The 23,333-nt window shown below is 41.9% G+C and overlaps 1 protein-coding gene across 1 annotated transcript; it reads left to right on the top strand.

Moving 5' to 3' along the window:
• Positions 1-19,060: 19,060 nt before the first annotated feature.
• Positions 19,061-19,963, top strand: LOC146394726 (uncharacterized). Its single transcript, XM_085007455.1, has one exon. It carries the CDS (start codon positions 19,098-19,100, stop codon positions 19,782-19,784), a length of 687 nt encoding a protein of 228 aa, XP_084863581.1. The 5' UTR covers positions 19,061-19,097; the 3' UTR covers positions 19,785-19,963.
• Positions 19,964-23,333: the final 3,370 nt, after the last annotated feature.

Here is a 23,333-nt window from a genome sequence, read left to right as displayed (position 1 = left end):
CTAGGAACCATGAGGTTGCGGGTTTGATCCCTGCCCTTGCTCAGTGGGTTAACGATCCGGCGTTGCCGTGAGCTGTGGTGTAGGTTGCAGACGCGGCTCGGATCCCGCGTTGTTGTGGCTCTGGCGTAGGCCGGTGGCTACAGCTCCGATTGGACCCCTAGCCTGGGAACCTCCATATGCCGCAGAAGCAGCCCAAGAAATGGCAAAAAGACAAAAAAAAAAAAAAAAAAAAGGAACTAGATTTGAGGAAGTTTGTCAAAGATATCAAATGTTTTTAAACATTTATCTAAGAAGGATCATAAGTCACTGTGAAAATAATACTTATTCATTTAACCAAAGTGACAATAAAAGAACTCAAAGGCAAATACATAAAGCTACAACGGAATTCATAAGAGGTGAGGGAATTTTACAGTCTGTTAACAAAAGCAGATCACTATTTCAAGAAAATTTTGTTCTCTTAATAGAGAAAAAAACAAATACAGTTTTGCACCTTTTATCTTTAATATTAAAATTCATTTATTTAATTAAATTCAATCTATTCTTAGTCAGCCCTGACCATGCACAAAACTCTTTTCACAAGGTTCCCTTTTAAAAAATTTTCTAGAAGCATGTGCCACTTCATAATACAATCTTTCAATAAAGCACAAAATATGTTTATTAGTATTTCAAACATATGTTATCTCTCTGTAATAAGTCAAAAGAAGATAATCATAGACTTCTTTAGCAATTAATGTTTCAGTATTTTATCCAATTAAAAATAATCTAGGAGTTCCCACCATGGCGGAGCAGAAACGAATCCGACTAGGAACCATGAGATTTTGGGTTCGATCCCTGGCCTTGCTCAATGGGTTAAGAATCCGGCATTGTCGTGAACTGTGGTGTAGGTCGCAGTCACGGCTTGGATCCAGCATTGCTGTGGTTGTGGTATGGGCTGGCAGCTGTAGCTCCGATTAGACCCCTAGCCTGGGAACCTCCATGTGCCAAGGGTGCAGCCCTAAAAAGACAAAAGACCAAAAAAAAAAATGATCTAGACAATGAATTCCATCATTTAATTTTATTTAGGAGAACTCTAAAATTTCAAGTTATCAAAAATCTGGAGAAATTATTCCTAGGTAGCCACACCATAGTATATAATTAAAGAGTACACCCCACAAATGTATCCCATTTATCTCCATTGTGTTAGTTATGAAAATATTAACATGCCAAGTTAATTTTTCTTGTTGACAAATTTTTTAATGGCGATAACATGAGCTTATTGACTTTCAGTAACCCTAGGTACACTTTAAGTATTATAATTAATGTTGTTGACTCTAAAGTCATGTCTATATTATTTTAACCATCAATTTAAACTTGTTTTAATTCATTAAATATTAATCCTAGTCCATGTGATTCTTTGCATAGTTTGGGGTAATTTATGTTACATTTAGAAATATTTGATTTATAAGCGCTCAATTTTAAGTCAATTAAATAAAGCCCTTTTATTTGTTGACTTGTTAATAATGGCCATTCTGACCAGTGTGAGGTAGTACCTCAGTGTAGTTGTGATTTGCATTTCTCTAATAATTAGTAATGTTGAGCATTTTTTCATGTGCCTGTTGGCTATCCATATGTCTTCTTTGGAGAAATGTCTATTTAGGTCTTATGTCCATTTTTCAAATGGGTTGTTTTTTGTTGTTGTTGTTGTTGAGTTGTTTGTAAATTTTGGAGATTAGGCCCTTGTGCGTTAAATAGTTTGCAAAGATTTTCTCCCATTCTTTGGGTTGTCTTTTCATTTTTTAGTGGTATTTTTTGCTGTGCAAAAGTTTTTGAGTTTAATTAGGTCCCATTGGTTTATTTTTGTTTTTATTGACCTTATTCTAGGAGGTAAAGAAGACGTTGCTTTATGTCAAAGAGAGTTCTGCCTATATTTTCCTCTAGGAGCCTTATGGTATCTGGTCTTATATTTATGTCTTTAATCCATCTTGAGTTAATTTTTGTGTGAGGTGTTAGAGAAAGTTCTAATTTCATTCTTTTACATGTAGTTGTTCAGTTTTCCCAGCACCACATATTGAAGAGACTATCTTTCCTCTACTGTTTGCTCACCACAGTCAGAATTGCCCTCATTAACAAGTCAACGGATAACAAATGCTGGAAAGGATGTGGAAAAAAGGGTACCTTCCTTCACTGCTGGTGGGAATGTAAATTGGTACAACCACTATGGAAAAAAGTATGGAGGTACCTCAGAAAACTAAATATAGAACTATCCTAAGACCCAGCAATCCCACTCCTGGGCATATATCCAGCAAAAAACATTCATTCAAAAAGACATGCACAACTATGTTCATTGCAACGCTATTTACAATAACCAAGACATGGAAACAACCTAAATGCCCAACTGACAGATGAGTGGTTTAAGAAGATGTGGTATGGAGTTCCCATTGTGGCGCAGTGGTTAACGAATATGACTAGGAACCATGAGGTTGCAGGTTCAATCCCTGGCCTTGCTCAGTGGGTTAAGGATCTGGCATTGCCGTGAGTTGTGGTGTGGGTCGCAGACGAGGCTCGGATCCCGAGTTGCTGTGGCTCTGGTGTGGGCTGGAGGCTACAGCTCTGATTCAACCCCTAGCCTGGGAACCTCCATATACCGCGGGATCGGCCCTAGAAAAGGCAAAAAGACAAAAAAAAAAAAAGATGCAGTATGTGGTACATATATACAACGGAATACTACTCAGCCATAAAAAAGAATGAAATAATGCCATTTGCAGCAACATGGATACAACTAGAGATTCTCATACTAAGTGAAGTAAGTCAGAAAGAGGAAGACAATACCATATGATATCACTTATTTGTAGAATCTAAAATATGGCACAGATGATCCTATCCAAAAAAAGAGAAACAGATCACAGCCAGGGAGAACAGACTTGTGGTTGCCTGCAGGGAGTGGGGAGGGAGTGGGATGGACGCAGAGTTTGGGGTTGGTGGGTGCAAACTGCTACATTTGGATTGGATGGGCAATGGGGTCTTACCATACAGCACAGGGGACTGTGTTTGATTAGGTAACTTTGCTGCACAACAGAAATTGAAGAAACGGTGTAAATCAAATCTACTTTGAAAAATGAAGCTCTTTTACAAATTAATTTTGATAACATCATCCAGAGGTAGAGGCATATCATATTTTAAATGTACACACAGACATATATACTTTTGGATAAACATAGAGAGAGATCTCATAGTTTTCCTGCTGGAGTTATAAAGAGAATGATTTTCCCTAAAGTTTTAGGTTCTACTAGTTAAGCCAAGGCTATAGTCTCAGGTGATGTGAGCTGTGTTTACATTTTTTGAGACATGATAAGGATTACAATTTCAAGATTTCTCCTGGGAATACTTCTGTTCTCTCAGGGTGAGAAGTTTGAAAAGATATTTTATCAAGCCAGTTTTTTCTAACTGCACATGGAAAAATGCATTGTAGAATGTCAAAAGAGCTCTATTCTTGCCATTGAAGAATTTAGATAAGTACTTGCAAGTATTGGCTCCATTCTAATTGTACATGAAGCTAGCTGGGATTTCAGTGGATGACTCCCAGTCCTGGAGCTGTTTGGCCTTAGAGGTACAGCTTTTCGTTATTATTTGGTAGCCTAATTCAGATATGATTTGAACAACTTTCTGAGGGCAGTGTGATGGATGGATTATGTTCTGCTTCTGAGTCTGGCTCCCCATGGACTTACTCTGGGGTCAGCTGGACTCTCTTAAATGTCTCGGTTTCTCTCTCTGATGGTTGAAAACTGCTGTGGGTGTTCCAAGCACTAGGTGATCACCTGTATTGTGCATGCCCAGAGAGCAGGATTTACTTAATGGTTGTTGTGAGACTCCCCTGGGGGATTGCTGACCTTCAGGAGGATGGATATTCAGACAGCTAAGTTCTTGGTCACCTGAGAATGCTTTGTAGCTGGAAGGATGAAATGTTCTTTTTCTTCAGAGCTTAGCCTATTCAGTCTCTCAAATGACTAGAAAACACTTTGTTCAGACCTTATATCCACTTGTTCTCTTTCTTTCTTTCTTTATTTTTTTCTTTTTAGGGCCACACCTGCTGCATATGGGAGATCCTGGGCTAGGAGTTGAAGTGGAGCTGCAACTGAGGCCTATGCCACAGCCACAGCAACACTAGATTTAAGCCGCATCTGCGACCCATACTGCATCTTGCAGTGATGCCGGATCCTTAACCTACTAAGAGAGGCCAGGAATTGAACATTCATCCTCATGGATACTCGTCAGGTTCTTAACCACTAAGCCACAACAGGAACTCTTTGTTTTCCAATTAAAGCCAAAATGTTTTTAAAACGCCAGCCAACTCAGTTAACTCCAAACGTTCTCTTAGATCCCTGCCTAGAAAATATAATATCGCCCTCCTTAGAACTCCAAGTCCCAAGAAAAACAGCTCCACTAAAATACTGAATATCAGTTAAAACAAACATTTCTGGATATTGGGAGAACTCATAAGCACCTAAGAAATATCATGAAGCAGGTGGGGCACAAAGGGCCCATGATGGCACCATTCTCTATTTGGGGAAAACTCCAGATGACCTCTGGCGAGTGTCTCTGATATTCAGTCAACTATGCCAAGTAAATATTGATGTACATTAAAAAAATAATAAAGTTAAGAAAAAAAGTAATTTTATTCCAGGAAAATTGAGGGTTATAAACCAGAAGACCATCAGAAAGCACTAAGTTCTGCCTATCAGAATGCAGAACCAAGTCATACACTTTTTCAAGACAAAGCACCTCAAAAGGATATACTAATATGTTATATAAAGTTCACCAAAGACGCATAGTCCAGGTAACCATATACAAAGAGAGCAGCAAGTCATTTATGAACCCCACTACAGAGCTGGGAAAGAATGAATTCTTTTGAGAAGTTACATCACTAACTGTCAGAGCAAAGGGGAAAAAAAGAATCTTTACAGGCAATCCCATCTTTAAGGAGGACCAGTAAATGTGAAATGCAGGTGCACACTACACCTTGGGGAAGGAGGGTGGAGGCCCAAATGAACATGGTGAGAGAATTTTATCTTTAGATTTTCTTATCCTGTCTTAAAATATGAATTTTATTCCATCACATGATAGTTCTTCGAGATGTACCGTGAGGCTAGCTCACTTTTCTTAAATGCTTTATAAGATTTAAAAAATATTCTATAATAATAATAAGCAAAAATCCCGATAAGGGGACTTATTTGTCCTAGCTCCTGTCTCTATGGCCATCAAAGAGAGCTCTGGAAGTAAAAATGACCCTTGCATGCATGCAGTTCTCAGTGAAGCTCTTTCTAGTATTCTGAGCTGCCCTTATTTTTCTCTAGAGCAAGTGGTTCTCTGTCCAAAAAAAAAAAAAAAAAAAAAAAAAATCCTTTGTTAGGAAAGAATGAACTGTTTGAGTCTGAATGCATTCCAATAGCAAGTTCAGAAACCAGTGATTTAGAAAAGTGAAATTTTTTTTCTTGGCAGTTTCAGTTCGCTATTTTTGTGTTATGTTTGAGTATTCATTTGTGTATTTAAAATGACTTAATATTACGGGATATGTTGAAAAATGTTGAAGAGGGGTGTGTTGATGGGTTTATTGGCTTCCTCACTTTATCTCTGGTTATATTATGCATAAAGTACCTCTAGAAAATTCCACAACACCCTCTCAGGGAATGAGAATTAAAATGTAAAATCTAATTACTGCAAAAATAATTTAGACCTTCAGGAACTCTAGAAAGTCTGACTTAGAGAAAGAACTAAAACGACTGTTCAGGGAAGTCATGAAATGCAATATGGTTAAGGAAAATCCATGATTTCCCTTGGAAGAAACTGGAATACAAACATATCGTCCAGAAGAGTAGATAATGTTTGATAACATTTCCTTCCGTTTAAGAACACTTTGATGACTGGCAGTATGGCACAGGTCGAAAAAGTAGAGTGGATCTGACTGTTGAGTGCTGCAGGTCTTTTCCTGTCAAGTGAGTGGCTCCAAAAAGAGCCTTTGGTTTGCAATGCTCAGGTGGTCCTGAGGCAGGTCAAGGGCGTGCCTGCTGATCCCCTGAGGCAACAGCAGGCGTGCGGAGGTCTGGATCTCTCTGGAGGTGATGGTGGAGCATTTGGTGGAGCAGGCCAGGCGTGCAGCCTCGTCTGCAATGCTCTGGAATATGTCCAGACCCCGGTGGACCTGCTTCAGCACGTGGGGAAGTAGGTGGAGAAACTGTCTGGGTGGCGGCTGTGGCAGTGACAGCGCCCTGGCATCTTTGGCTCTGGGCTGTTCGGTTCTGCTTCTGTGGGCTCCTTCATGCCCAGGTTTTCCTTAGCAGTCTCAGAGCAAGCCTCAGCCCTGTTGGCCCCACCTCCAGCACAGCTCAGAAGGAAGGGCGATGGCAGGGGCTGAGGGCCAGTGGCCCCGTTCATACTCCCGGTCTTCCCTAACGTCACGGACCATGTGCATATCCGATTGGTTAAAACGCTTGGCAGGAAGGCCTGTCACCCAACCAGGCCATATCACGTGTCACTCGATGCCCTCCTGCGTGGTCTCCCAGCAACAAGTCCCAGTGGGACTCTGGTGTCCTTTAAACTTTCCCTGACCTCCACCAGAAAAGCTTTGAAATATGTCCTGTGGAGGAAAAGGTCATTCGTTCACTTCAGCTGATGCATGCCTCCTGCTCATGCATGAGGATTTGAAAAGCTGTCACCAAAGTCACATACCTCAAAGGGAGATCCATTTGGTCTCCCCGAGGGAGTCTGGCCGCCACAACCCAAGTCCTTGCCGCCAGGAGAATGACTCTGGCCACTTGGGGGCCATTTTGCCCCAGCACAGAATCTTCTCTTTCTTTCCATGGCTGAGCCTCCCAGTGGCTTGAGCAAGAACTCTCTGACAGGGTGAGCACAAGTGCTCCTGGAAATCATAGGATGCTTTGACCAGCTATTGCCTCTGACTCTCATCAGTGATCAGAATAAAGGGAATGGTAAAACTACATTCTTCAAAGACAGAGCACAAACAGAAATAGAATACTTGTACAGAAATGTTAAAACATTTAATATTTAGCAAATTGAAAAAAATTAACATTACTTAAGGGCCCAAAATACCACACCAGCTTGAACTGATGAAAAAAATATGAGCTGTTATTTGAAAGAAATATTTTTCTACTTCCCTAGAAATCTTCAGAGAGAGAGAGAGAGAGAGGAAAGTAGTCAAGAAAAGGGAAAGATTTTAAACTTAGAAACACATTCCTTTCAAAATCAATAATAATTCAAGCAAAGTGTATCTTTAATGTACTTCTACAATAGAAAGCGCATACATTGAATCAAAAAGGACTTAGGGAGAACTGAAGAAAAGGAGGTCTTCAGTGAGCTACGATCCTAATGGTCAGGCTTCCAAGGGCGTTTCCTGTGGGGACCTGAAAGAGCAGCTAATTCTACTGCTAATAAAATACTTCCAATCATCAAAGGAAAATGCTATTTTTCACTACTAGTAAATATCATATGATGATAAAACCATGGAAGAAAGTTTGCCACGGGGAACTATTTAGACCATGAAGATGTTGTTAATATGAACCCCGAGGCTACAGGAGGGTGCCCTTGTGACCAATTCTCAAGGAGACTTTTCAACACCCCAAATCAAGGACAGGGAATAGAATTTCTTTGGGCATCTGCCTTTTCCATTAGGAAAAGTCCAGTTTTCCATTAAGGGTGAAGCCATTCAAGCAACTACAATTGTTAAAGGGCTCAGTGAAGTATTAATGGCTGTTTCTTTTCACACATAGCTGAGCATTTGAAATCGTGTATATAAATACTTTGTCAAGTTTTTCTTTCATGTTCAGAATGGAATTTTCCCACCTTTTCTGTTCCATTTATTGACCAAATCAAAAGCATAAGTGACCCCTTACTCTGCAATGCGAGAGACAACCAACACTCATACTGGTGTCGTGGAGTTATCTCTCCATGGAGGTGTCCAGCAGCACAAGCAGATTTTTTTTTTTTTTTTTTTTTTACTTGTCAGCTCAGAACTCTCCAATAGCAAGGCAGAAGCTAGGTGTCCTCTCACAAATGAGCTCTAATGGGCAAAACATCACTTCTTCCATACTCCTTTGGTCAAAACAATTACAGGTCTGCCAGTGTCAAGAAGAGGGGGAATGGACATGGCCTAGCCATTGGGGAAGTGTCCAGCAATGAGCAGCCCTTATCATTCTAACACGCGTTGTCATACGACACACACTTCTTGAGATGCTGCTGGGTGCCACACATGTGGTATGTCCATAGCACAAAGTCCTGGCTTCCTTGGGCCACCGTGTTACCTCTGGAATTCTTTCCCATTTGACTCACTCCTATCTGGGTGAACTTGTGCATGCAGTGAATCCCTATAACCCAGGGCAGAGCTTTCATTCTAGCGGCATGAATTTACTGACCATTACAGACATATGGACGTGCCTCCCCTCACATTCCTGGGTCCCTGACATGGAGTGACAGAAAGGAGAATGTATCAAGCGCATAATGCCGAAAAGAACTCTACCAGAATCTGGTTCAAATATCAGATTTTAATTCAATTGCCTCATGAATGACCCTCTCTCCAAATCAGATTACCTTCAAGGTACTGGGCTTTAGGACTTCAATATAAGAATTTCGGGGGACAAAATTCAACTTCTATGTGACATGAACACCTGAGCTGTAAATTGGCACATGTGTTGCCTCTTCCCTCCTACTGATTAGTTGCTTTCCCATTAAGAGAAAAAACAAGGGACCTCATTCATCCTCTTTTTACACCGACTATTCATTGCTTGATTTCATTTTTTATTTCTAGCTTCCTACCCCTGCCAATAGAGAAGATTCTCTATGATTTCAATCCTTAGAAATTGTTTATGTTTTTCTTTAAGCCCACATGACATTCAATATTTTGAAGGATTGTGGTTGTACTTTTAAAACAATTTGTAATTTTTCCCTGTGAAGAATATCACTTTGCGCCAAAGCAAGAGCCAAAATCTGGATAACCTGCAAAAGTCCAAACTTTCCCTTGAGCCCCTCAGAAGAGGGGCAGGAACCTCCAGGAGAGACGAATCTGTTTAGCTTTGGCAGAAGTGCATACAGCCAAGAGAAAGAGTGTGGGCAGGGAAGGATACTAGAAACGGCTTTCCTAAGTAGGGCAGGCATGAAGGGAGGCAATGCCTGATCCAGGACCGGGTACAGATTTGTTTCTCAGTCCAATGCGGAAGATCTCTGGTGAGCCATTATGCTTTCAGAATTCTCTTTGGGATCTTTAGAGTAAGGATTTAGGATAATTGAATGCTGCTCATGAGAGTCATTAATTAAAACTCTTCCAGAGTATTAGAAAAATCTCACTCAAGAATTTGAGAAAAAGAATTTTCTTCCCCAGGTGACCAGCGACATGATCAACTACAAGTAAATCCCTCTGAGTCGTGCCTCTAGGTGGTCATGCACACAGGGCACAAAACTTTGGGAGCCAAAGGCTCTTTGGAAATCATGCTCATTTTCAAAGAAAGAACTGTGAACCAGTTAGAACGCACAGCATTTTCTTTTTTTTTTAATAATTTTTTTTATTTTCCCACTGTACAGCAAGGGGGTCAGGTTATCCTTACATGTATACATTACAATTGCATTTTTCCCCCACCCTTTCTTCTGTTGCAACATGAGTATCTAGACAAAGTTCTCAATGCTATTCAGCAGGATCTCCTTGTAAATCTATTCTAAGTTGTGTCTGATAAGCCCAAGCTCCCGATCCCTCCCACTCCCTCCCCCTCCCATCAGGCAGCCACAAGTCTCTTCTCCAAGTCCATGATTTTCTTTTCTGTGGAAAGGTTCATTTGTGCTGGATATTAGATTCCAGTTATAAGTGATATCATATGGTATTTGTCTTTGTCTTTCTGGCTCATTTCACTCAGGATGAGATTCTCTAGTTCCATCCATGTTGCTGCAAATGGCATTATGTCATTCCTTTTTATGGCTGAGTAGTATTCCATTGTGTATATATACCACCTCTTCCGAATCCAATCATCTGTCGATGGACATTTGGGTTGTTTCCATGTCCTGGCTATTGTGAATAGTGCTGCAATGAACAGGCGGGTGCATGTGTCTCTTTTAAGGAGAGTTTTGTCCGGATAGATGCCCAAGAGTGGGATTGCGGGGTCATATGGAAGTTCTATGTATAGATTTCTAAGGTATCTCCAAACTGTTCTCCATAGTGGCTGTACCAGTTTACATGCCCACCAGCAGTGCAGGAGGGTTCCCTTTTCTCCGCAGCCCCTCCAGCACTTGTTATTTGTGGACTTGTTAATGATGGCCATTCTAACTGGTGTGAGGTGGTATCTCATGGTAGTTTTGATTTGCATTTCTCTTATAATCAGCGATGTTGAGCATTTTTTCATGTGTTTGTTGGCCATCTGTATATCTTCTTTGGAGAAATATCTATTCAAGTCTTTTGCCCATTTTTCCATTGATTGATTGGTTTTTTTGCTGTTGGGTTGTATAAGTTGTTTATATATTCTAGAGATTAAGCCCTTGTCCGTTGCATCATTTGAAACGATTTTCTCCCATTCTGTAAGTTGTCTCTTTGTTTTCTTTTGGGTTTCCTTTGCTGTGCAAAAGCTTTTCAGTTTGATGAGGTCCCATGGGTTTATTTTTGCTCTAGTTTCTATTGCTTTGGGAGACTGCCCTGAGAAAATATTCATGATGTTGATGTCAGAGAGTGTTTTGCCTATGTTTTCTTCTAGGAGTTTGATGGTGTCCTGTCGTATATTTAAGTCTTCCAGCCATTTGGAGTTTATTTTTGTGCATGGTGTGAGGGTGTGTTGTAGTTTCATTGCTTTGCATGTTGCTGTCCAGGTTTCCCAGCAATGCTTGCTGAATAGACTTTCTTTTTCCCATTTGATGTTCTTGCCTCCCTTGTCAAAGATTGATGGACCATAGGTGTCAGGGTTTATTTCCGGATTCTCTATTCTGTTCCATTGGTCTGTCTGTCTGTTTTGGTACCAGTACCACACTGTTTTGATGACTGTGGCTTTGTAGTATTGCTTGAAGTCTGGGAGAGTTATGCCTCCTGCTTGGTTTTTGTTCCTCAGGATTGCTTTGGCGATTCTGGGTCTTTTGTGGTTCCATAGAAATGTTTGGATTGTTTGTTCTAGTTCTGTGAAAAATGTCATGGGTAATTTGATAGGGATTGCATTGACTCTGTAGATTGCTTTGGGTAGTATGGCCATTTTTACAATATTGATTTTCCCAATCCAGGAATATGGAATATCTTTCCATTTCTTTACATCTTCTTTGATTTCTTTGATTAAAGTTTTATAGTTCTCGGCATATAAGTCCTTTACCTCCTTGGTCAGGTGTATTCCGAGGTATTTGATTTTGTGAGGTACAATTTTAAAAGGTATCGTATTTTTGTATTCCTTTTCTAATATTTCATTGCTGGTATACAGAAATGCCACTGACTTCTGAATGTTAATCTTATATCCTGCTACTTTGCTGAATTTATTAATCAGTTCAAGGAGTTTTGGGATTGAGTCCTTAGGGTTTTCTATGTATAGTATCATGTCATCTGCATACAGTGACAGTTTTATCTCTTCTCTTCCTATATGGATGCCTTTGATTTCTTTTGTTTGTCTAATTGCTGTGGCTAGGACTTCCAAAACTATGTTGAAGAGCAGTGGTGAGAGTGGGCATCCCTGTCTTGTTCCAGATTTGAGTGAGAAGGCTTTCAGTTTTTCCCCATTGAGAATTATATTTGCTGTGGGTTTATCATAAATGGCTTTGATTATATTCAGGAATGTTCCCTCTATACCCACTTTGGCGAGGGTCTTGATCATGAATGGATGTTGAACTTTGTCAAATGCTTTTTCTGCATCTATTGAGATGATCATATGATTTTTGACTTTTCTTTTGTTAATGTGGTGTATGATGCTGATTGATTTGCGTATGTTGAACCATCCTTGTGAACCTGGGATGAACCCAACCTGGTCATGGTGTATAATTTTTTGGTATGTTGTTGGATTCGGTTGGCTAAGATTTTGTTGAGAATTTTTGCATCTATATTCGTCAATGATATTGGCCGATAGTTTTCTTTTTTGGTGGTATCTCTGTCTGGTTTTGGAATGAGGGTGATGGTGGCCTCATAGAATGTCTTTGGGAGTATTCCTTCTTCTTCAACCTTTTGAAAGAGTTTAAGGAGGATGGGCACCCGATCCTCTTTATATGTTTGATAGAATTCACCTGTGAAGCCATCTGGTCCTGGACTTTTATTTGTAGGGAGTGATTTTATGACCTCTTCAATTTCATTTCTAGTGATTGGTCTGTTCAGTTGGTCTGTTTCTGCTTGATTCAGTTTTGGCAGGCTGTAAGATTCTAGAAAATTGTCCATTTCTTCCAGATTGTCAAACTTGTTGCCGTATAGTTGTTCATAGTATTCTCTTATGGTTTTTTGTATTTCTGCTGTATCCGTTGTGATTTCTCCTTTTTCATTTATAATTCTGGTTATTTGGGTTCTTTCTCTCCTCTTTTTAGTGAGTCTGGCCGGGGGTTTGTCAATTTTGTTCACCTTTTCAAAGAACCAGCTCTTGGTTCTATTAATTTTCTCTATTGTTTTTTGAGTCTCTATTTTATTGATTTCTTCTTTGATCTTTATAATTTCCTCCCTTCTGCTGACTTTAGGACTTTTTTGTTCTTCTTTTTCTAATTCATTTAGGTGGAGGGTTAAGTTGTCAATTTGGGATCTTTCTTCTTTTTTGAGAAAGGCCTGGGTTGCTATAAATTTCCCTCTGAGCACTGCTTTCGCAGCATCCCATAGGTTTTGAGAGGTTGTGTCTTCATTATCATTTGTTTCAAGGTAGTTTTTAATTTCCTTTTTGATTTCCTCGTTGACCCATTGGTTTTTTAGTAGCATGTTGTTTAGTCTCCATGTAGTAGGTTTTTTCTCTTTCCTTTTCCCATGGTTGATTTCTAATTTCATGGCATTGTGGTCAGAGAAGATACTTGAGATAATTTCTACGCTCCTAAATTTATTGAGATTCGCTTTGTGTCCCAATATGTGGTCGATTCTTGAGAATGTTCCATGAGCATTTGAGAAGAATGTGTATTCTGATTTTTTTGGATGTAGTGTCCTGAAGGTATCAATTAAGTCTAACTTTTCTATTGTTTCCTTTAGGATCTCTGTTGCTTTATTGGTGTTCTGTCTAGAGGATCTGTCCATTGATGTGAGGGGGGTATTAAGGTCTCCTACTATGATTGTATTCTCATCAATATCTCCCTTTATGTCTGTTAATATTTGTTGTATGTATCTGGGTGCTCCTATATTTGGGGCATATATGTTGATGATAGTAACATCCTCTCCTTGGATGGATCCCTTAATCATTAAATAGTGTCCTTCTTTGTCTTTCTTTATGTCTTTTGTTTTAAAGTCTATTTTGTCTGATATGAGTGTTGCGACTCCTGCTTTTCTGTCATGTCTATTGGCATGAAATATTTTTCCCCACCCTTTCGCTTTCAATCTATATGTATCTTTTGTCCTAAGGTGAGTTTCTTGTAGGCAGCATATTGAAGGTTTTTGCCTTTTTACCCACTCAGCCACTCTGTGTCTTTTGATTGGGGCATTCAGTCCACTGACATTTAAGGTGATAATTGATAGATGATTATTTATTGCCATTTGAACCTTGTGTTCCAGCTGATTCTATGGTTCTCCATTCTTCCTTTTTTTTTTTTTTTTTTTTTTTTTTTTGGTTGGATGGTCTCCTGTTGTTATCTGCTTGAGTGTATTTTTTTTTTCGTTTTTTGCAAATGCAATATTTGGTTTTGGCTTGTGGTTGCCCTGTTTTTTAAATATGCTAACCCCTTCCCATAATTGTGTGTTTTATCCTGATGGTCCTGTAAGTTCAAACACTTCATTACTATATTAAAATTAAGAAGAGAAACATACAAACAAACAAAAAGGGTTATTTACTTCCTAACATCCCTTGCCCACATTTTATAGTTTTGATGACTCTTTTTTATTTTTTTCTTTTTAATTTTATTTTATTTGAAGCATGTTCATGATTAAATCTGTATGCTGGCTTATTTGAGTGACTGCTCTCTGATTGCAGTTTCCTCAGTCCTAGTTCTTCCTCTTCTTCTTTTTTTTTCTTTTCTTTTTTCTTCCCTTTCCGTCCTTTCTTTTTGGTTTAGAGAAGCCCTTTCAATATTTCCTTTAACCTGGGTTTTGTGTTGCTGTATTCTTTAAGTTTTTGTTTGTTGGGAAAAATTTTTATTTCCCCTTCTATTTTAAATGATATTCTTGCTGGATAGAGTATTCTAGGTTGCATATTTTTTCCTTTTAGCACTTTAAATATCTCTTGCCACTCCCTCCTGGCCTGTAGTGTTTCTGTAGAGAAATCAGCTGATATTCTTATGGGGGTTCCCTTGTAGGTAACATTCTGTTTTTCTCTTGTTGCCTTTAGGATCCTCTCTTTATCACTAACTTTTGCCATTTTTATTATGATGTGTCTTGGTGTGGGTCTGTTTGGGTTCAGTTTGTTTGGGGCCCTCTGTGCTTCTTGTATCTTGAACCCAGTGTCCTTTAGATTTGGGAAGTTTCCATCGATAATTTCTTCAAATATATTTTCCATCCCCTTATCTTTTTCTACTCCTTCTGGAATTCCTATTATGCGTAGAATGGCCCACTTTATATTATCCCATAGGTCTCTTATATTGCTTTCCAGTTTTTTGATTCGGTTTTCTGTCTGTTGACCAGATTGAGTGATTTCCATTATTCTACCTTCCATATCACTGATTCGTTCTTCTGCATTATTCATTCTGGTTTTTACTGCCCCTAGTTCAGTTTGCATCTCTGCAAATGAATGTTGTAGTTTTTCTTGGCTCCTCCTTATATTTTCTAGTTCCTTTCTGAGGGTATCTGCATTACTGTTCATATCTTCTCTTCATTCCTTCAGTATTTTCACTATTTCTCTTTTGAACTCCAGGTCTGTCAGACTGCAGAGATCTGTTTCATTGCTGACTGTTTTAGGTGAGTTCTCCTGTTGGTTTGACTGGGGGTGGTTTCTCAGCTTCTTCATCTTGCTTGTTGTTCTCTTTCTCCTGAGGGAGATGTACTCTCCGTTATCGGGCAGTGTTTGCCTTGTCACTGCCGTGGAATATTTCCTGAGGGCTGGCATTGTTGGTCAATCTTTTTTGAGGCAGTGTGGCTTTTCTGGAGTGTTGAGGGGGCTAACAGTGTTTCTTTGAAGCAGAGGAGGGCTTCCTGAGGGCAGACAGGACCGGGAGGTCCACACCACGATGGTAGCAGATTTCACTTGGTCACGCAGAGCTTGCTCTGGTGTTTTTAGGCTGTGGGGTTCTTGCATGGGGTTGGCAGTGTTGGGCAGCTGTTCCTCAGGGGTACAGCACCCCCTGGGGGCTGGAGCAGCTCTCTGGGTCACTGAGAACCTAAGAGGCTCTTCCCTAGGGTAGCCCAACTCAGAAGGACAGCCTGAGAATGTAGGCGGATCTTTTCACAATCTGGCCGAGCTTGTTGCAGCTTTTCTGGGCTGCAGGGGCTCTTCCAGGGGGCTGTTGGTGCTGAGCAGCTATTCCGCGGGAGTGGGGCACCCCCTGGGGGCTTGGGCGAGTAGCAGGGCCACTGGAAACCCAAGAGGCTCCTCCCCAGGGCAGCCCGACTCAGAAAGCCCGTCTGAGATCTTTTCCCAACTCGGCCAGGCTTGTTGCAGCTTTTCTGGGCTGCAGGGGGTCCTGCCTGGAGCTGGCAGTCCTATGCAGCTGGTCCACTAGGTCTCAGCACCCCCTGGGGTCTTGGGCGGGTAGCAGGGCCGTTGGAGACCCAAGAGGCTCCTCCCCGGGGCAGCCCGACTCAGAAAAACCGTCCGAGAATTAGGCCGATCTATTCACAGCCTGGCTAAGCTTGTTCTAGCTTTTCTGGGCTGCAGGCCTTTTCTCGGGGGCTGGTGGTGTTTGGTGCTGCTCTGCGGAAGTGTAGCCCCTCCAAAGGGCAAGCAGGCCTGTGCAGGGACAGCCCCTGCGGTGGTAGGCTTCAGGCAATTGTTGAGGCCAGCCCTCCTGGATGGCAGGCAGCCCCAGGTCCGTGAGAGCGTAGGGGGTGGCGGGGGTGGGGGGAGGGGATGCACTGGGAAGCACAGCTTTCAGCTAGCTAGCCGGCCTGTAAGCTTGCTGTGGCGTGGGGGGTATTCTATGGGGACCCACCCCTTCTTCTCTCCCCTCCCCAGCAGGGGCGCAGACCAGGCTCTTCTCCCAGGTTCCCTCTGATGCGGCTTTCCACTTCCCCGCCCCTAGAATATTGCTCCCTTCCTCTGCGACAGCTTTGTTTTCTAGTCTCCCAGGCAGTCTCTGCCCCGTCAAATGGTTTCTAGACCTCCCAAGCAGTTTCTGCTCTGCCCCGCCCCCCAGCCCTTTCTCGCGGACTAACCTTCTGCGGTGAGGTCTCGGTGCCCAGCCCCCACCCAGGCGTCTCAATTTTTGGTGACTGTGCCCGTAGTTCAGATGGTCCGTTGGGTTCTTGATCGGCTTTTCCGTACTCCAACTTAGTGCTACACTCTTCTCTGCATCTGGAGATTGCTCCGGTTCGTTTGATCTTTCCCCCGGTAGGTGACTTTCCAGGGTGCGGGATCCCTTTCTCCTCCGCAGTTCCCTTTCGGGAGCGCCCGTCCCGCTCGGATTCACCTTCTCTCACTCTCCTCTTTTCTCCCGTTCTGCCCAGTAATGTCACGAACTTCTTGCCGTTATTGGAGTTTAGGTTCCTCTGCCAGCGACTGGTTGCTGTTCTGTGCGAGTCATTTATTCTGTAGATGTGCTTTTTTTGTTGTGTTTGTGGGAGAGGGCGAGCGTGTCTCCCTACTCCTCCGCCATCTTGTCCTCTTCCTCGGTCTGTTTCTTCTTGATTCAGTTTTGGCAGGCTGTAAGATTCTAGAAAATTGTCCATTTCTTCCAGATTGTCAAACTTGTTGCCGTATAGTTGTTCATAGTATTCTCTTATGGTTTTTTTTTTTTTTTTTGTATTTCTGCTGTATCCGTTGTGATTTCTCCTTTTTCATTTATAGTTTTGGTTATTTGGGTTCTTTCTCTCCTCTTTTTAGTGAGTCTGGCCAGGGGTTTGTCAATTTTGTTCACCTTTTCAAAGAACCAGCCGCACAGCATTTTCTAAGTCATGTCATTTCCATCATGCTCACACTGTACTGCTGCTCAAAATCCCAGTGTTTCTCCATATGGCATACAACTGTTTTGGACAATCTTGGTCTTGTGTACTGGTCTCATGCACTTGGCTTTATGGCTTTATGTGAGACGTTATTTTAAGAAAATGAATCCAGTAGGACATTTTTATAGTTCCTCGGGTGTTTGCATCTAAAATTTCAGAAATCAAATAGAAGCATGAATGGAACATTTGAAATGTACCATGTGGACAGTGAAGACTGGGAGTGCAAGGGGGAATGACAGCTATGAAATCTCGAGGAGAGAGAGGAACAAATGAGTTTTGATGCTGAAGATTGAAAGGTGAAGTGAGCACATCTGATCATTCAGTTCAGAAGGTGATGCAGGAATGGGGGCACCTGATGTGCAATTATTATCTAATGGTATGATTAACGGTTAAGACAAAATGAGGTAGGGTCAAACTTCCAATTTTAAAATAAATAAGTCTCAGGGATGTAATATACAGCACAGTGGCTAGAGTTAAACACTGTATTGTATATTTGAGTATTACCAAGAGAGTAGATCTTAAAAGTTCTCAACACAAGAAAAAACTGTCTGCAAGTGTGTGTGTGTGTGTGGGTGTGGGGGTTTGTTAGCTAGATTTGGGGGATGATCTTTTCATAAGATATATGTATGTTGAATCAGTATGACACTAAGATAATGCTGTATGTCAATTAAATCTCAATAAAAAAGACTGATGGAGGGAAACAGGTTTACTACTTTGGTAACAAATTGGTTTTATCACCATTATTACATTTTCTGGGAATAAAAATCAGATTTTTCCCCCCATCATGATTGAAACCATTTTAAGAGCAGTAGAATTTGAAGCTCCTTAAATGTGCAAATGAAAACATCCTTGGAATCTTGATCATTTCAGAAGAAATCACATTGACGAACCCCAGTTTTTCAATTCCTATGAAGTCCTTTTTGGATACAATTTCTAAAATTTACTGGTACGGAAATACACTTAGCAAATGCCTTTGTCTATATTGTCATGAATCCTTGTTGAAAATAAGCATGTAATTTTAAAGTATTTTCCGTTTATTCATTCCATCCCCCCCCCATTTTATTTTCATAGAGAAGTAGGGAAATTATTGTTTTAAATCAATAGCTTTGACACTTATTTGTCCAGCAAGTCAAGCCCGTGGAGTATTTTGAAGACTTAAGTAATGCTGGAAATTTTTAAACTGTGGTACATATTTATGCATTTTAACAATCTTATAACTATTCCCATTTCTGCTTTCTGACCTGCCTTTGGAGAATATGGTTTTGCTATATCATGTTTTCCTAACTCACTGGGGGTTTTCATGCGAGTGGGAGGCAGTAGCTGGTCAATTGTGTCCCACGATTTTGAGGAGCACTTGTGCTCCCCTGCCAGAGAATTCCTGCTCAAGCCACTGGGAGGCTCAGCCATGGAAAGAAAGAGAAGATTCTGTGCTGGGGCAAAATGGCCCCCAAGTGGCCAGAGTCATTCTCCTGGCGGCAAGGACTTGGGTTGTGGCGGCCAGACTCCCTCGGGGAGACCAAATGGATCTCCCTTTGAGGTATGTGACTTTGGTGACAACTTTTCAAATCCTCATGCATGAGCAGGAGGCATGCATCAGCTGAAGTGAACGAATGACCTTTTCCTCCACAGGACATATTTCAAAGCTTTTCTGGTGGAGGTCGCAGAAAGTTTAACGGTCATCAGAGTCCTCTGGGTACTTGTTGCTGGGAGACCACGCAGGAGGGCATCGAGTGACACGTGATATGGCCTGGTTGGGTGACAGGCCTTCCTGCCAAGCGTTTTAGCCAATCGGATATGCACGTGGTTTGTGACGTCAGGGAAGGCTGGGATTATAAACCAGGCCACCGGCCCACAGCAGCCGCCATCGCCCTTCCTTCTGAGCGGTGGGGAAGGTAGCTGCGACATGGCTGAGCCTTTTGTGCTTTCCGAGGCAAGCCTGGTGACTGAGGAAGTGGAGATGACTGTAGCTGAGATGACCGAAGTGGAGACCACCGAGGATGAGGCAACTGAAGCTGAGACCGACGAACTCGAGGCGGCAGAAGCCGAGACCACCGAAGCCGAGATAACCGAAGCCCAGATGAGTGAAGATGAGACCAGTGGACCCAAGGAGATCGAAGACGAGTCCACTGAAGATGAGTTCACCGAAGACGAGACGACCGAAAGCGAGGCCTCGGAGGCCGAGTCCAGCGAAGAAGAGACCACCAAAGTTGCGGCGAAGAACCCGAAGCAGAAGACACCCAAGCTGAGATGCTGCTGCTGCTGCCGCCGCCGCCGCCGCCGCCACCGCCGCCGCCGCCGCCGCGCTGATGGCTTCGCCAGCTTCGCCACCTATTTCCCCAGGGTGCTGAATCGGGTCCACACGGGCCTGAGCCTGTCGCAGGAGGCCGTGAATGTCCTTGATTCGTTCGTTAAGGACATGTTCGAGCGCATCGCCGAGGAAGCCGCCCGCCTGGCCCACTCCAACAAGCGCTCCACCATCACGTCCAGGGAGATCCAGACCTCGGTGCGCCTGCTGCTGCCCGGGGAGCTCCGCAAGCACGCCATGTCCGTGGCCACCAAGGCCGTCATCAGATACACCACTCGCAAATGAGCTGCCTCAGGACCCCCTGAGCGCGAGAAACCAAAGGCTCTTTTCAGAGCACTTGGCGGGGAAAGACCTGTAGCGCTCAAGAATCAGAACTGCTTTAGTTCGACCCCTGCCATATGGCCCCTCATTAAAAAGTTGTTAAGCTGAAGGAGACATTATTAAACGTTAGCTTCACAACTGGCATATGTCTCTAGCACAGTTTGTTCCAAGGAAAACGGTGACTTTCTCTTAAACCTAGTGCACCGCCTCCCTTTTCCTAAATGGTCCTTTCTATTCCTGGTGGGTCAGCCATTGTAGGGATCTTTAGGTCCTAAAATATTTGCATAATCATTTTATTTAGCTTTTTTTGTAGTTGGTCCCCCACCCCTATATAGCGGTATCATCCGGAGATCGTTTTCTAGGATACCATAACAAAGTGCAACAGCAGATAGAAAAATCACACTTCCCTCTCCACACTCCTTCAACATTTCTCAAAATCTGAGTTCAATGAAATACCTAAAACAGGACCCAAACTCAGTGTAAAAATAGGTAAATTTTCTAGAGGCAAGCACCACATCTTCAGAAATTACCATTCTGACTTCCTGATTCCTAATTCAGACTTCCTGATTCTTTTTTTTTTTTTTCAGCCTATAAGTTTTCACTTTTAAAACAAACACTTCAATACACTGAAAGTTGGCCGAGATGATAGGACTGCCCAGGGAGAGCATCTTGGCCTCCCTCTGGAGAACAGCAGTCATTGGGGAAGTGGCAGCCTGTGAGCCACAGCCACTGGCCCCAAATGAAATCGGTTGACCCTGGGCTGAACCAGTCACAGCCTTCCTGTGATCCTCAGCCCAGAGACTGAGCGGGAAGGAGGTGTGATCCTTTGCCTGTTGTTTTCCCTTCAAGTCCTTGCTTTTCACCAAGGTGATTTAAGTATAGGCATCCAGATCTGGCCCTGCCACAGGTCTCTATCTCTTTGCATTAAAACAAGAGGACGATGTTCAGCAGTTAAGAGAATTAAGGTGACTCTTTGCTCCACCCCAGGTGACTTGAATGCTCATGCTCATGATGATAAGTACTTAAATATCCATTGTGTTTTCTTCTTGGTGCATTGACTTTTTGCTTGCTTGCTTTTCTGTTCGTATGTTTCTGAATTTCAAAGTAGTTGGAGATGTTTCCAATTCCTTTTCTTTTTATTTGATTTCAAGCTTCCTACATCAGTAGAGAGAGAAAACACCTTCTGGGATTTCAATCCTTTGTAGTTTATGATGATTTTTATTTGAACTCAATATTTCTTCATATTTTAAACTGTTCCTTTTGAAAGTTTAAAATAGTAACGATATGCTGTCCAGCACAAGGAAACGTTGCTAATATCTTCTAATAACACTAAATAGAGTTACTCTGCAAAAATAATTAATCAATTAAGTTGTAAACCTGAACTAATACAATGTTGTAACCCACCTTAACGTCAATTAAAAACATTTTAAAGAAACACTTCTCAGTACCCCTTGATTTGGATGCAGAAACCTGTGAAGGAGGAGACTCTCAGGCAAACAATGAGAGAAAAGCTAGAGAAACTAAAGGTATTCCACCTTTTCTTGGTCCCAGTTTTAGTGCTTTCCCTAGGTCAGTTTTTACAGAGTGGTATGCGGTCTAAGTTATCATCCTATTGATTTCATGTCCCGTTTTTGTTCTCAGGATTCCACGAGGGTATTATGGTTTTTCTCGCCCATTACATGCAATAGATAAAGCGAAGGAGCAGATGCACCCACTTATTACCCTTATTATGCCTTTCCAGTGTATCCCAGTTTAAGCATACGTTTAAATATATAAACGGGGATTGATATACAGTAGAGAAATGGCAAAACAGTATTTCACAACCGTTTCACTTTCTAATTCCCTGGGTTCTGAATTTACTTTTAAAATGCAGGAATTCCCGTTGTGGCACAACAGAAACGAATCTGGCTAGTATCCATGAGGATGCAGTTTCCATCCCTGGCCTCACTCAGTGGGTCAGCGACCTGGCACTGCTGTAAGCCATGGTGTAGGTTGCAGACATGGCTCGGATATGGCATTGCTGTGGCTGTGGCTGGCAGCTGCAGCTCCGATTCGACCCCTCGCCTGGGAACTTCCACATGCTGTGGGTGCGGCCCATTGAAGGAAAAAAAACTTCTTTCAGGTGTATGGAATAGGTTTTTTCCCAGGAGAGAATCTTTTGATTTTTAAAACATAAACTCTCCTGACCTGCACTTGTACGGCTGTTGGAGATTGTGTAGCGACAGCAACTCCCGCTCCTTTCTCTATGGGTGCAGCTCATGGCTGACAGGGAGCCACAGCCTTTGGCTCAAAGTGTGGTCTATTGAACAAGCCTGAGCAGATAATAACCTTTCTATGACAGTGGGCCTGGGGATTAAGGGGAAAGTTACTGTGATACCAGGCCTCTTCTTTTTTTGGTTCCTAACTTGTACTTAATCACGGGATTTAAGGAAGGGAATCCAGAGCAGGTCATGTCTTAAGCCCCTTGCTTCAATTTAAGGAGGACTATCGGCAATTTAAGGCCTAACATGTCTTCTTTTCCTATCAGGCTGTTTGGGTGCTACTGTTCATGACATTTCTTCCATTGTTTTCCCTTAAGGTCCATGAAGATTCTTATCGGATTTTTTTTTTTTTCTGTCAGTGAATTGCTGAATTTCAAAGAACTTGCCAATTTTCTATTAGTCTTCTTTATAATCTGATATTTAGATATCCACATCTGTGTAGAGAGAACATGCTGTGGGATTTCAATCTTTCGCAATTTATTGGGATTTGCTTTAAAGCCCACATTTCATCATGATTGGGAGGCATTTCATTTGAACATTTCAAATAAGTTGTAACTAACCTCCAGTTGACTAGGATGTAGAAATTGTAAAGGATGTTTCTCTCGGCCAAACGATGAGACCAAAGCTATGTAAACTACAAAATTCCAAACGTTTCTTGGGCTCCTTCCTTGGAGAGACTGAAAACAAAGCCTTCTACCTTGGACAGAGCACTGCATGCTCAAGAGTAAAATGGGGGCAGGGGCAGGAGAGGACGCTAGAGGGAGGTAATGGACTATTGGAAGTATGAAGCAGGGAAATGTTGCCTCCTGAGCTCTCCTTTAGAGCAATAGGAGCAGGATTCAGGCAATGAAGCCCCCTTAGTAAGTAAGTCCATTACTTATTGCAATTCTGGAAGGTTGAAAATTCATATAAAAAGTGTTGAACCAAAAAGAGCTTGCTGCACAAGTTGTCATTAAAATCTATCCTGAAATCAAGTGCCTCGTTCCCTCTGTGTACCAATATAGAAATTGTTGTACATACTGGAACGAAATTTCAGAAGTTAGAACTCTTTGCAGAGCCAGGTGCCTTTCCAGAGAAGCACCTGTGGACCAGTTTGGAAAGAGCTGATTTTAGAAAGTCATCTAATTTCTATCATGCTAATGGTTGCTGCTTCAAAATGCCAGTGTTTGTCAATATGACACAGAGTTGGGTTACTAGAGTTATCATTGCCTGCCGGTCTCATAGCTGTGGCATTATGTAAAAAGCAATTTCA

Source organism: Sus scrofa, chromosome X (genome assembly GCF_054392235.1).
Source record: "Sus scrofa isolate SSC_HxYL_T2T_F1_AM1 chromosome X, Sscrofa_HxYL_maternal_Yorkshire_Landrace_v2.0, whole genome shotgun sequence".
In the NCBI taxonomy this organism is placed as follows: Eukaryota; Metazoa; Chordata; class Mammalia; order Artiodactyla; family Suidae; genus Sus; species Sus scrofa.
The sequence above is the reverse complement of the archived record's forward strand: the minus strand, read 5'-3'. Positions and strand labels throughout refer to the sequence as shown.

What these genes read in the sequence shown, in the direction of transcription:
- LOC146394726 (XM_085007455.1), top strand. Translation starts at nt 19,098, where the DNA reads ATGGCTGAGCCTTTTGTGCTTTCCGAGGCAAGCCTGGTGACTGAGGAA.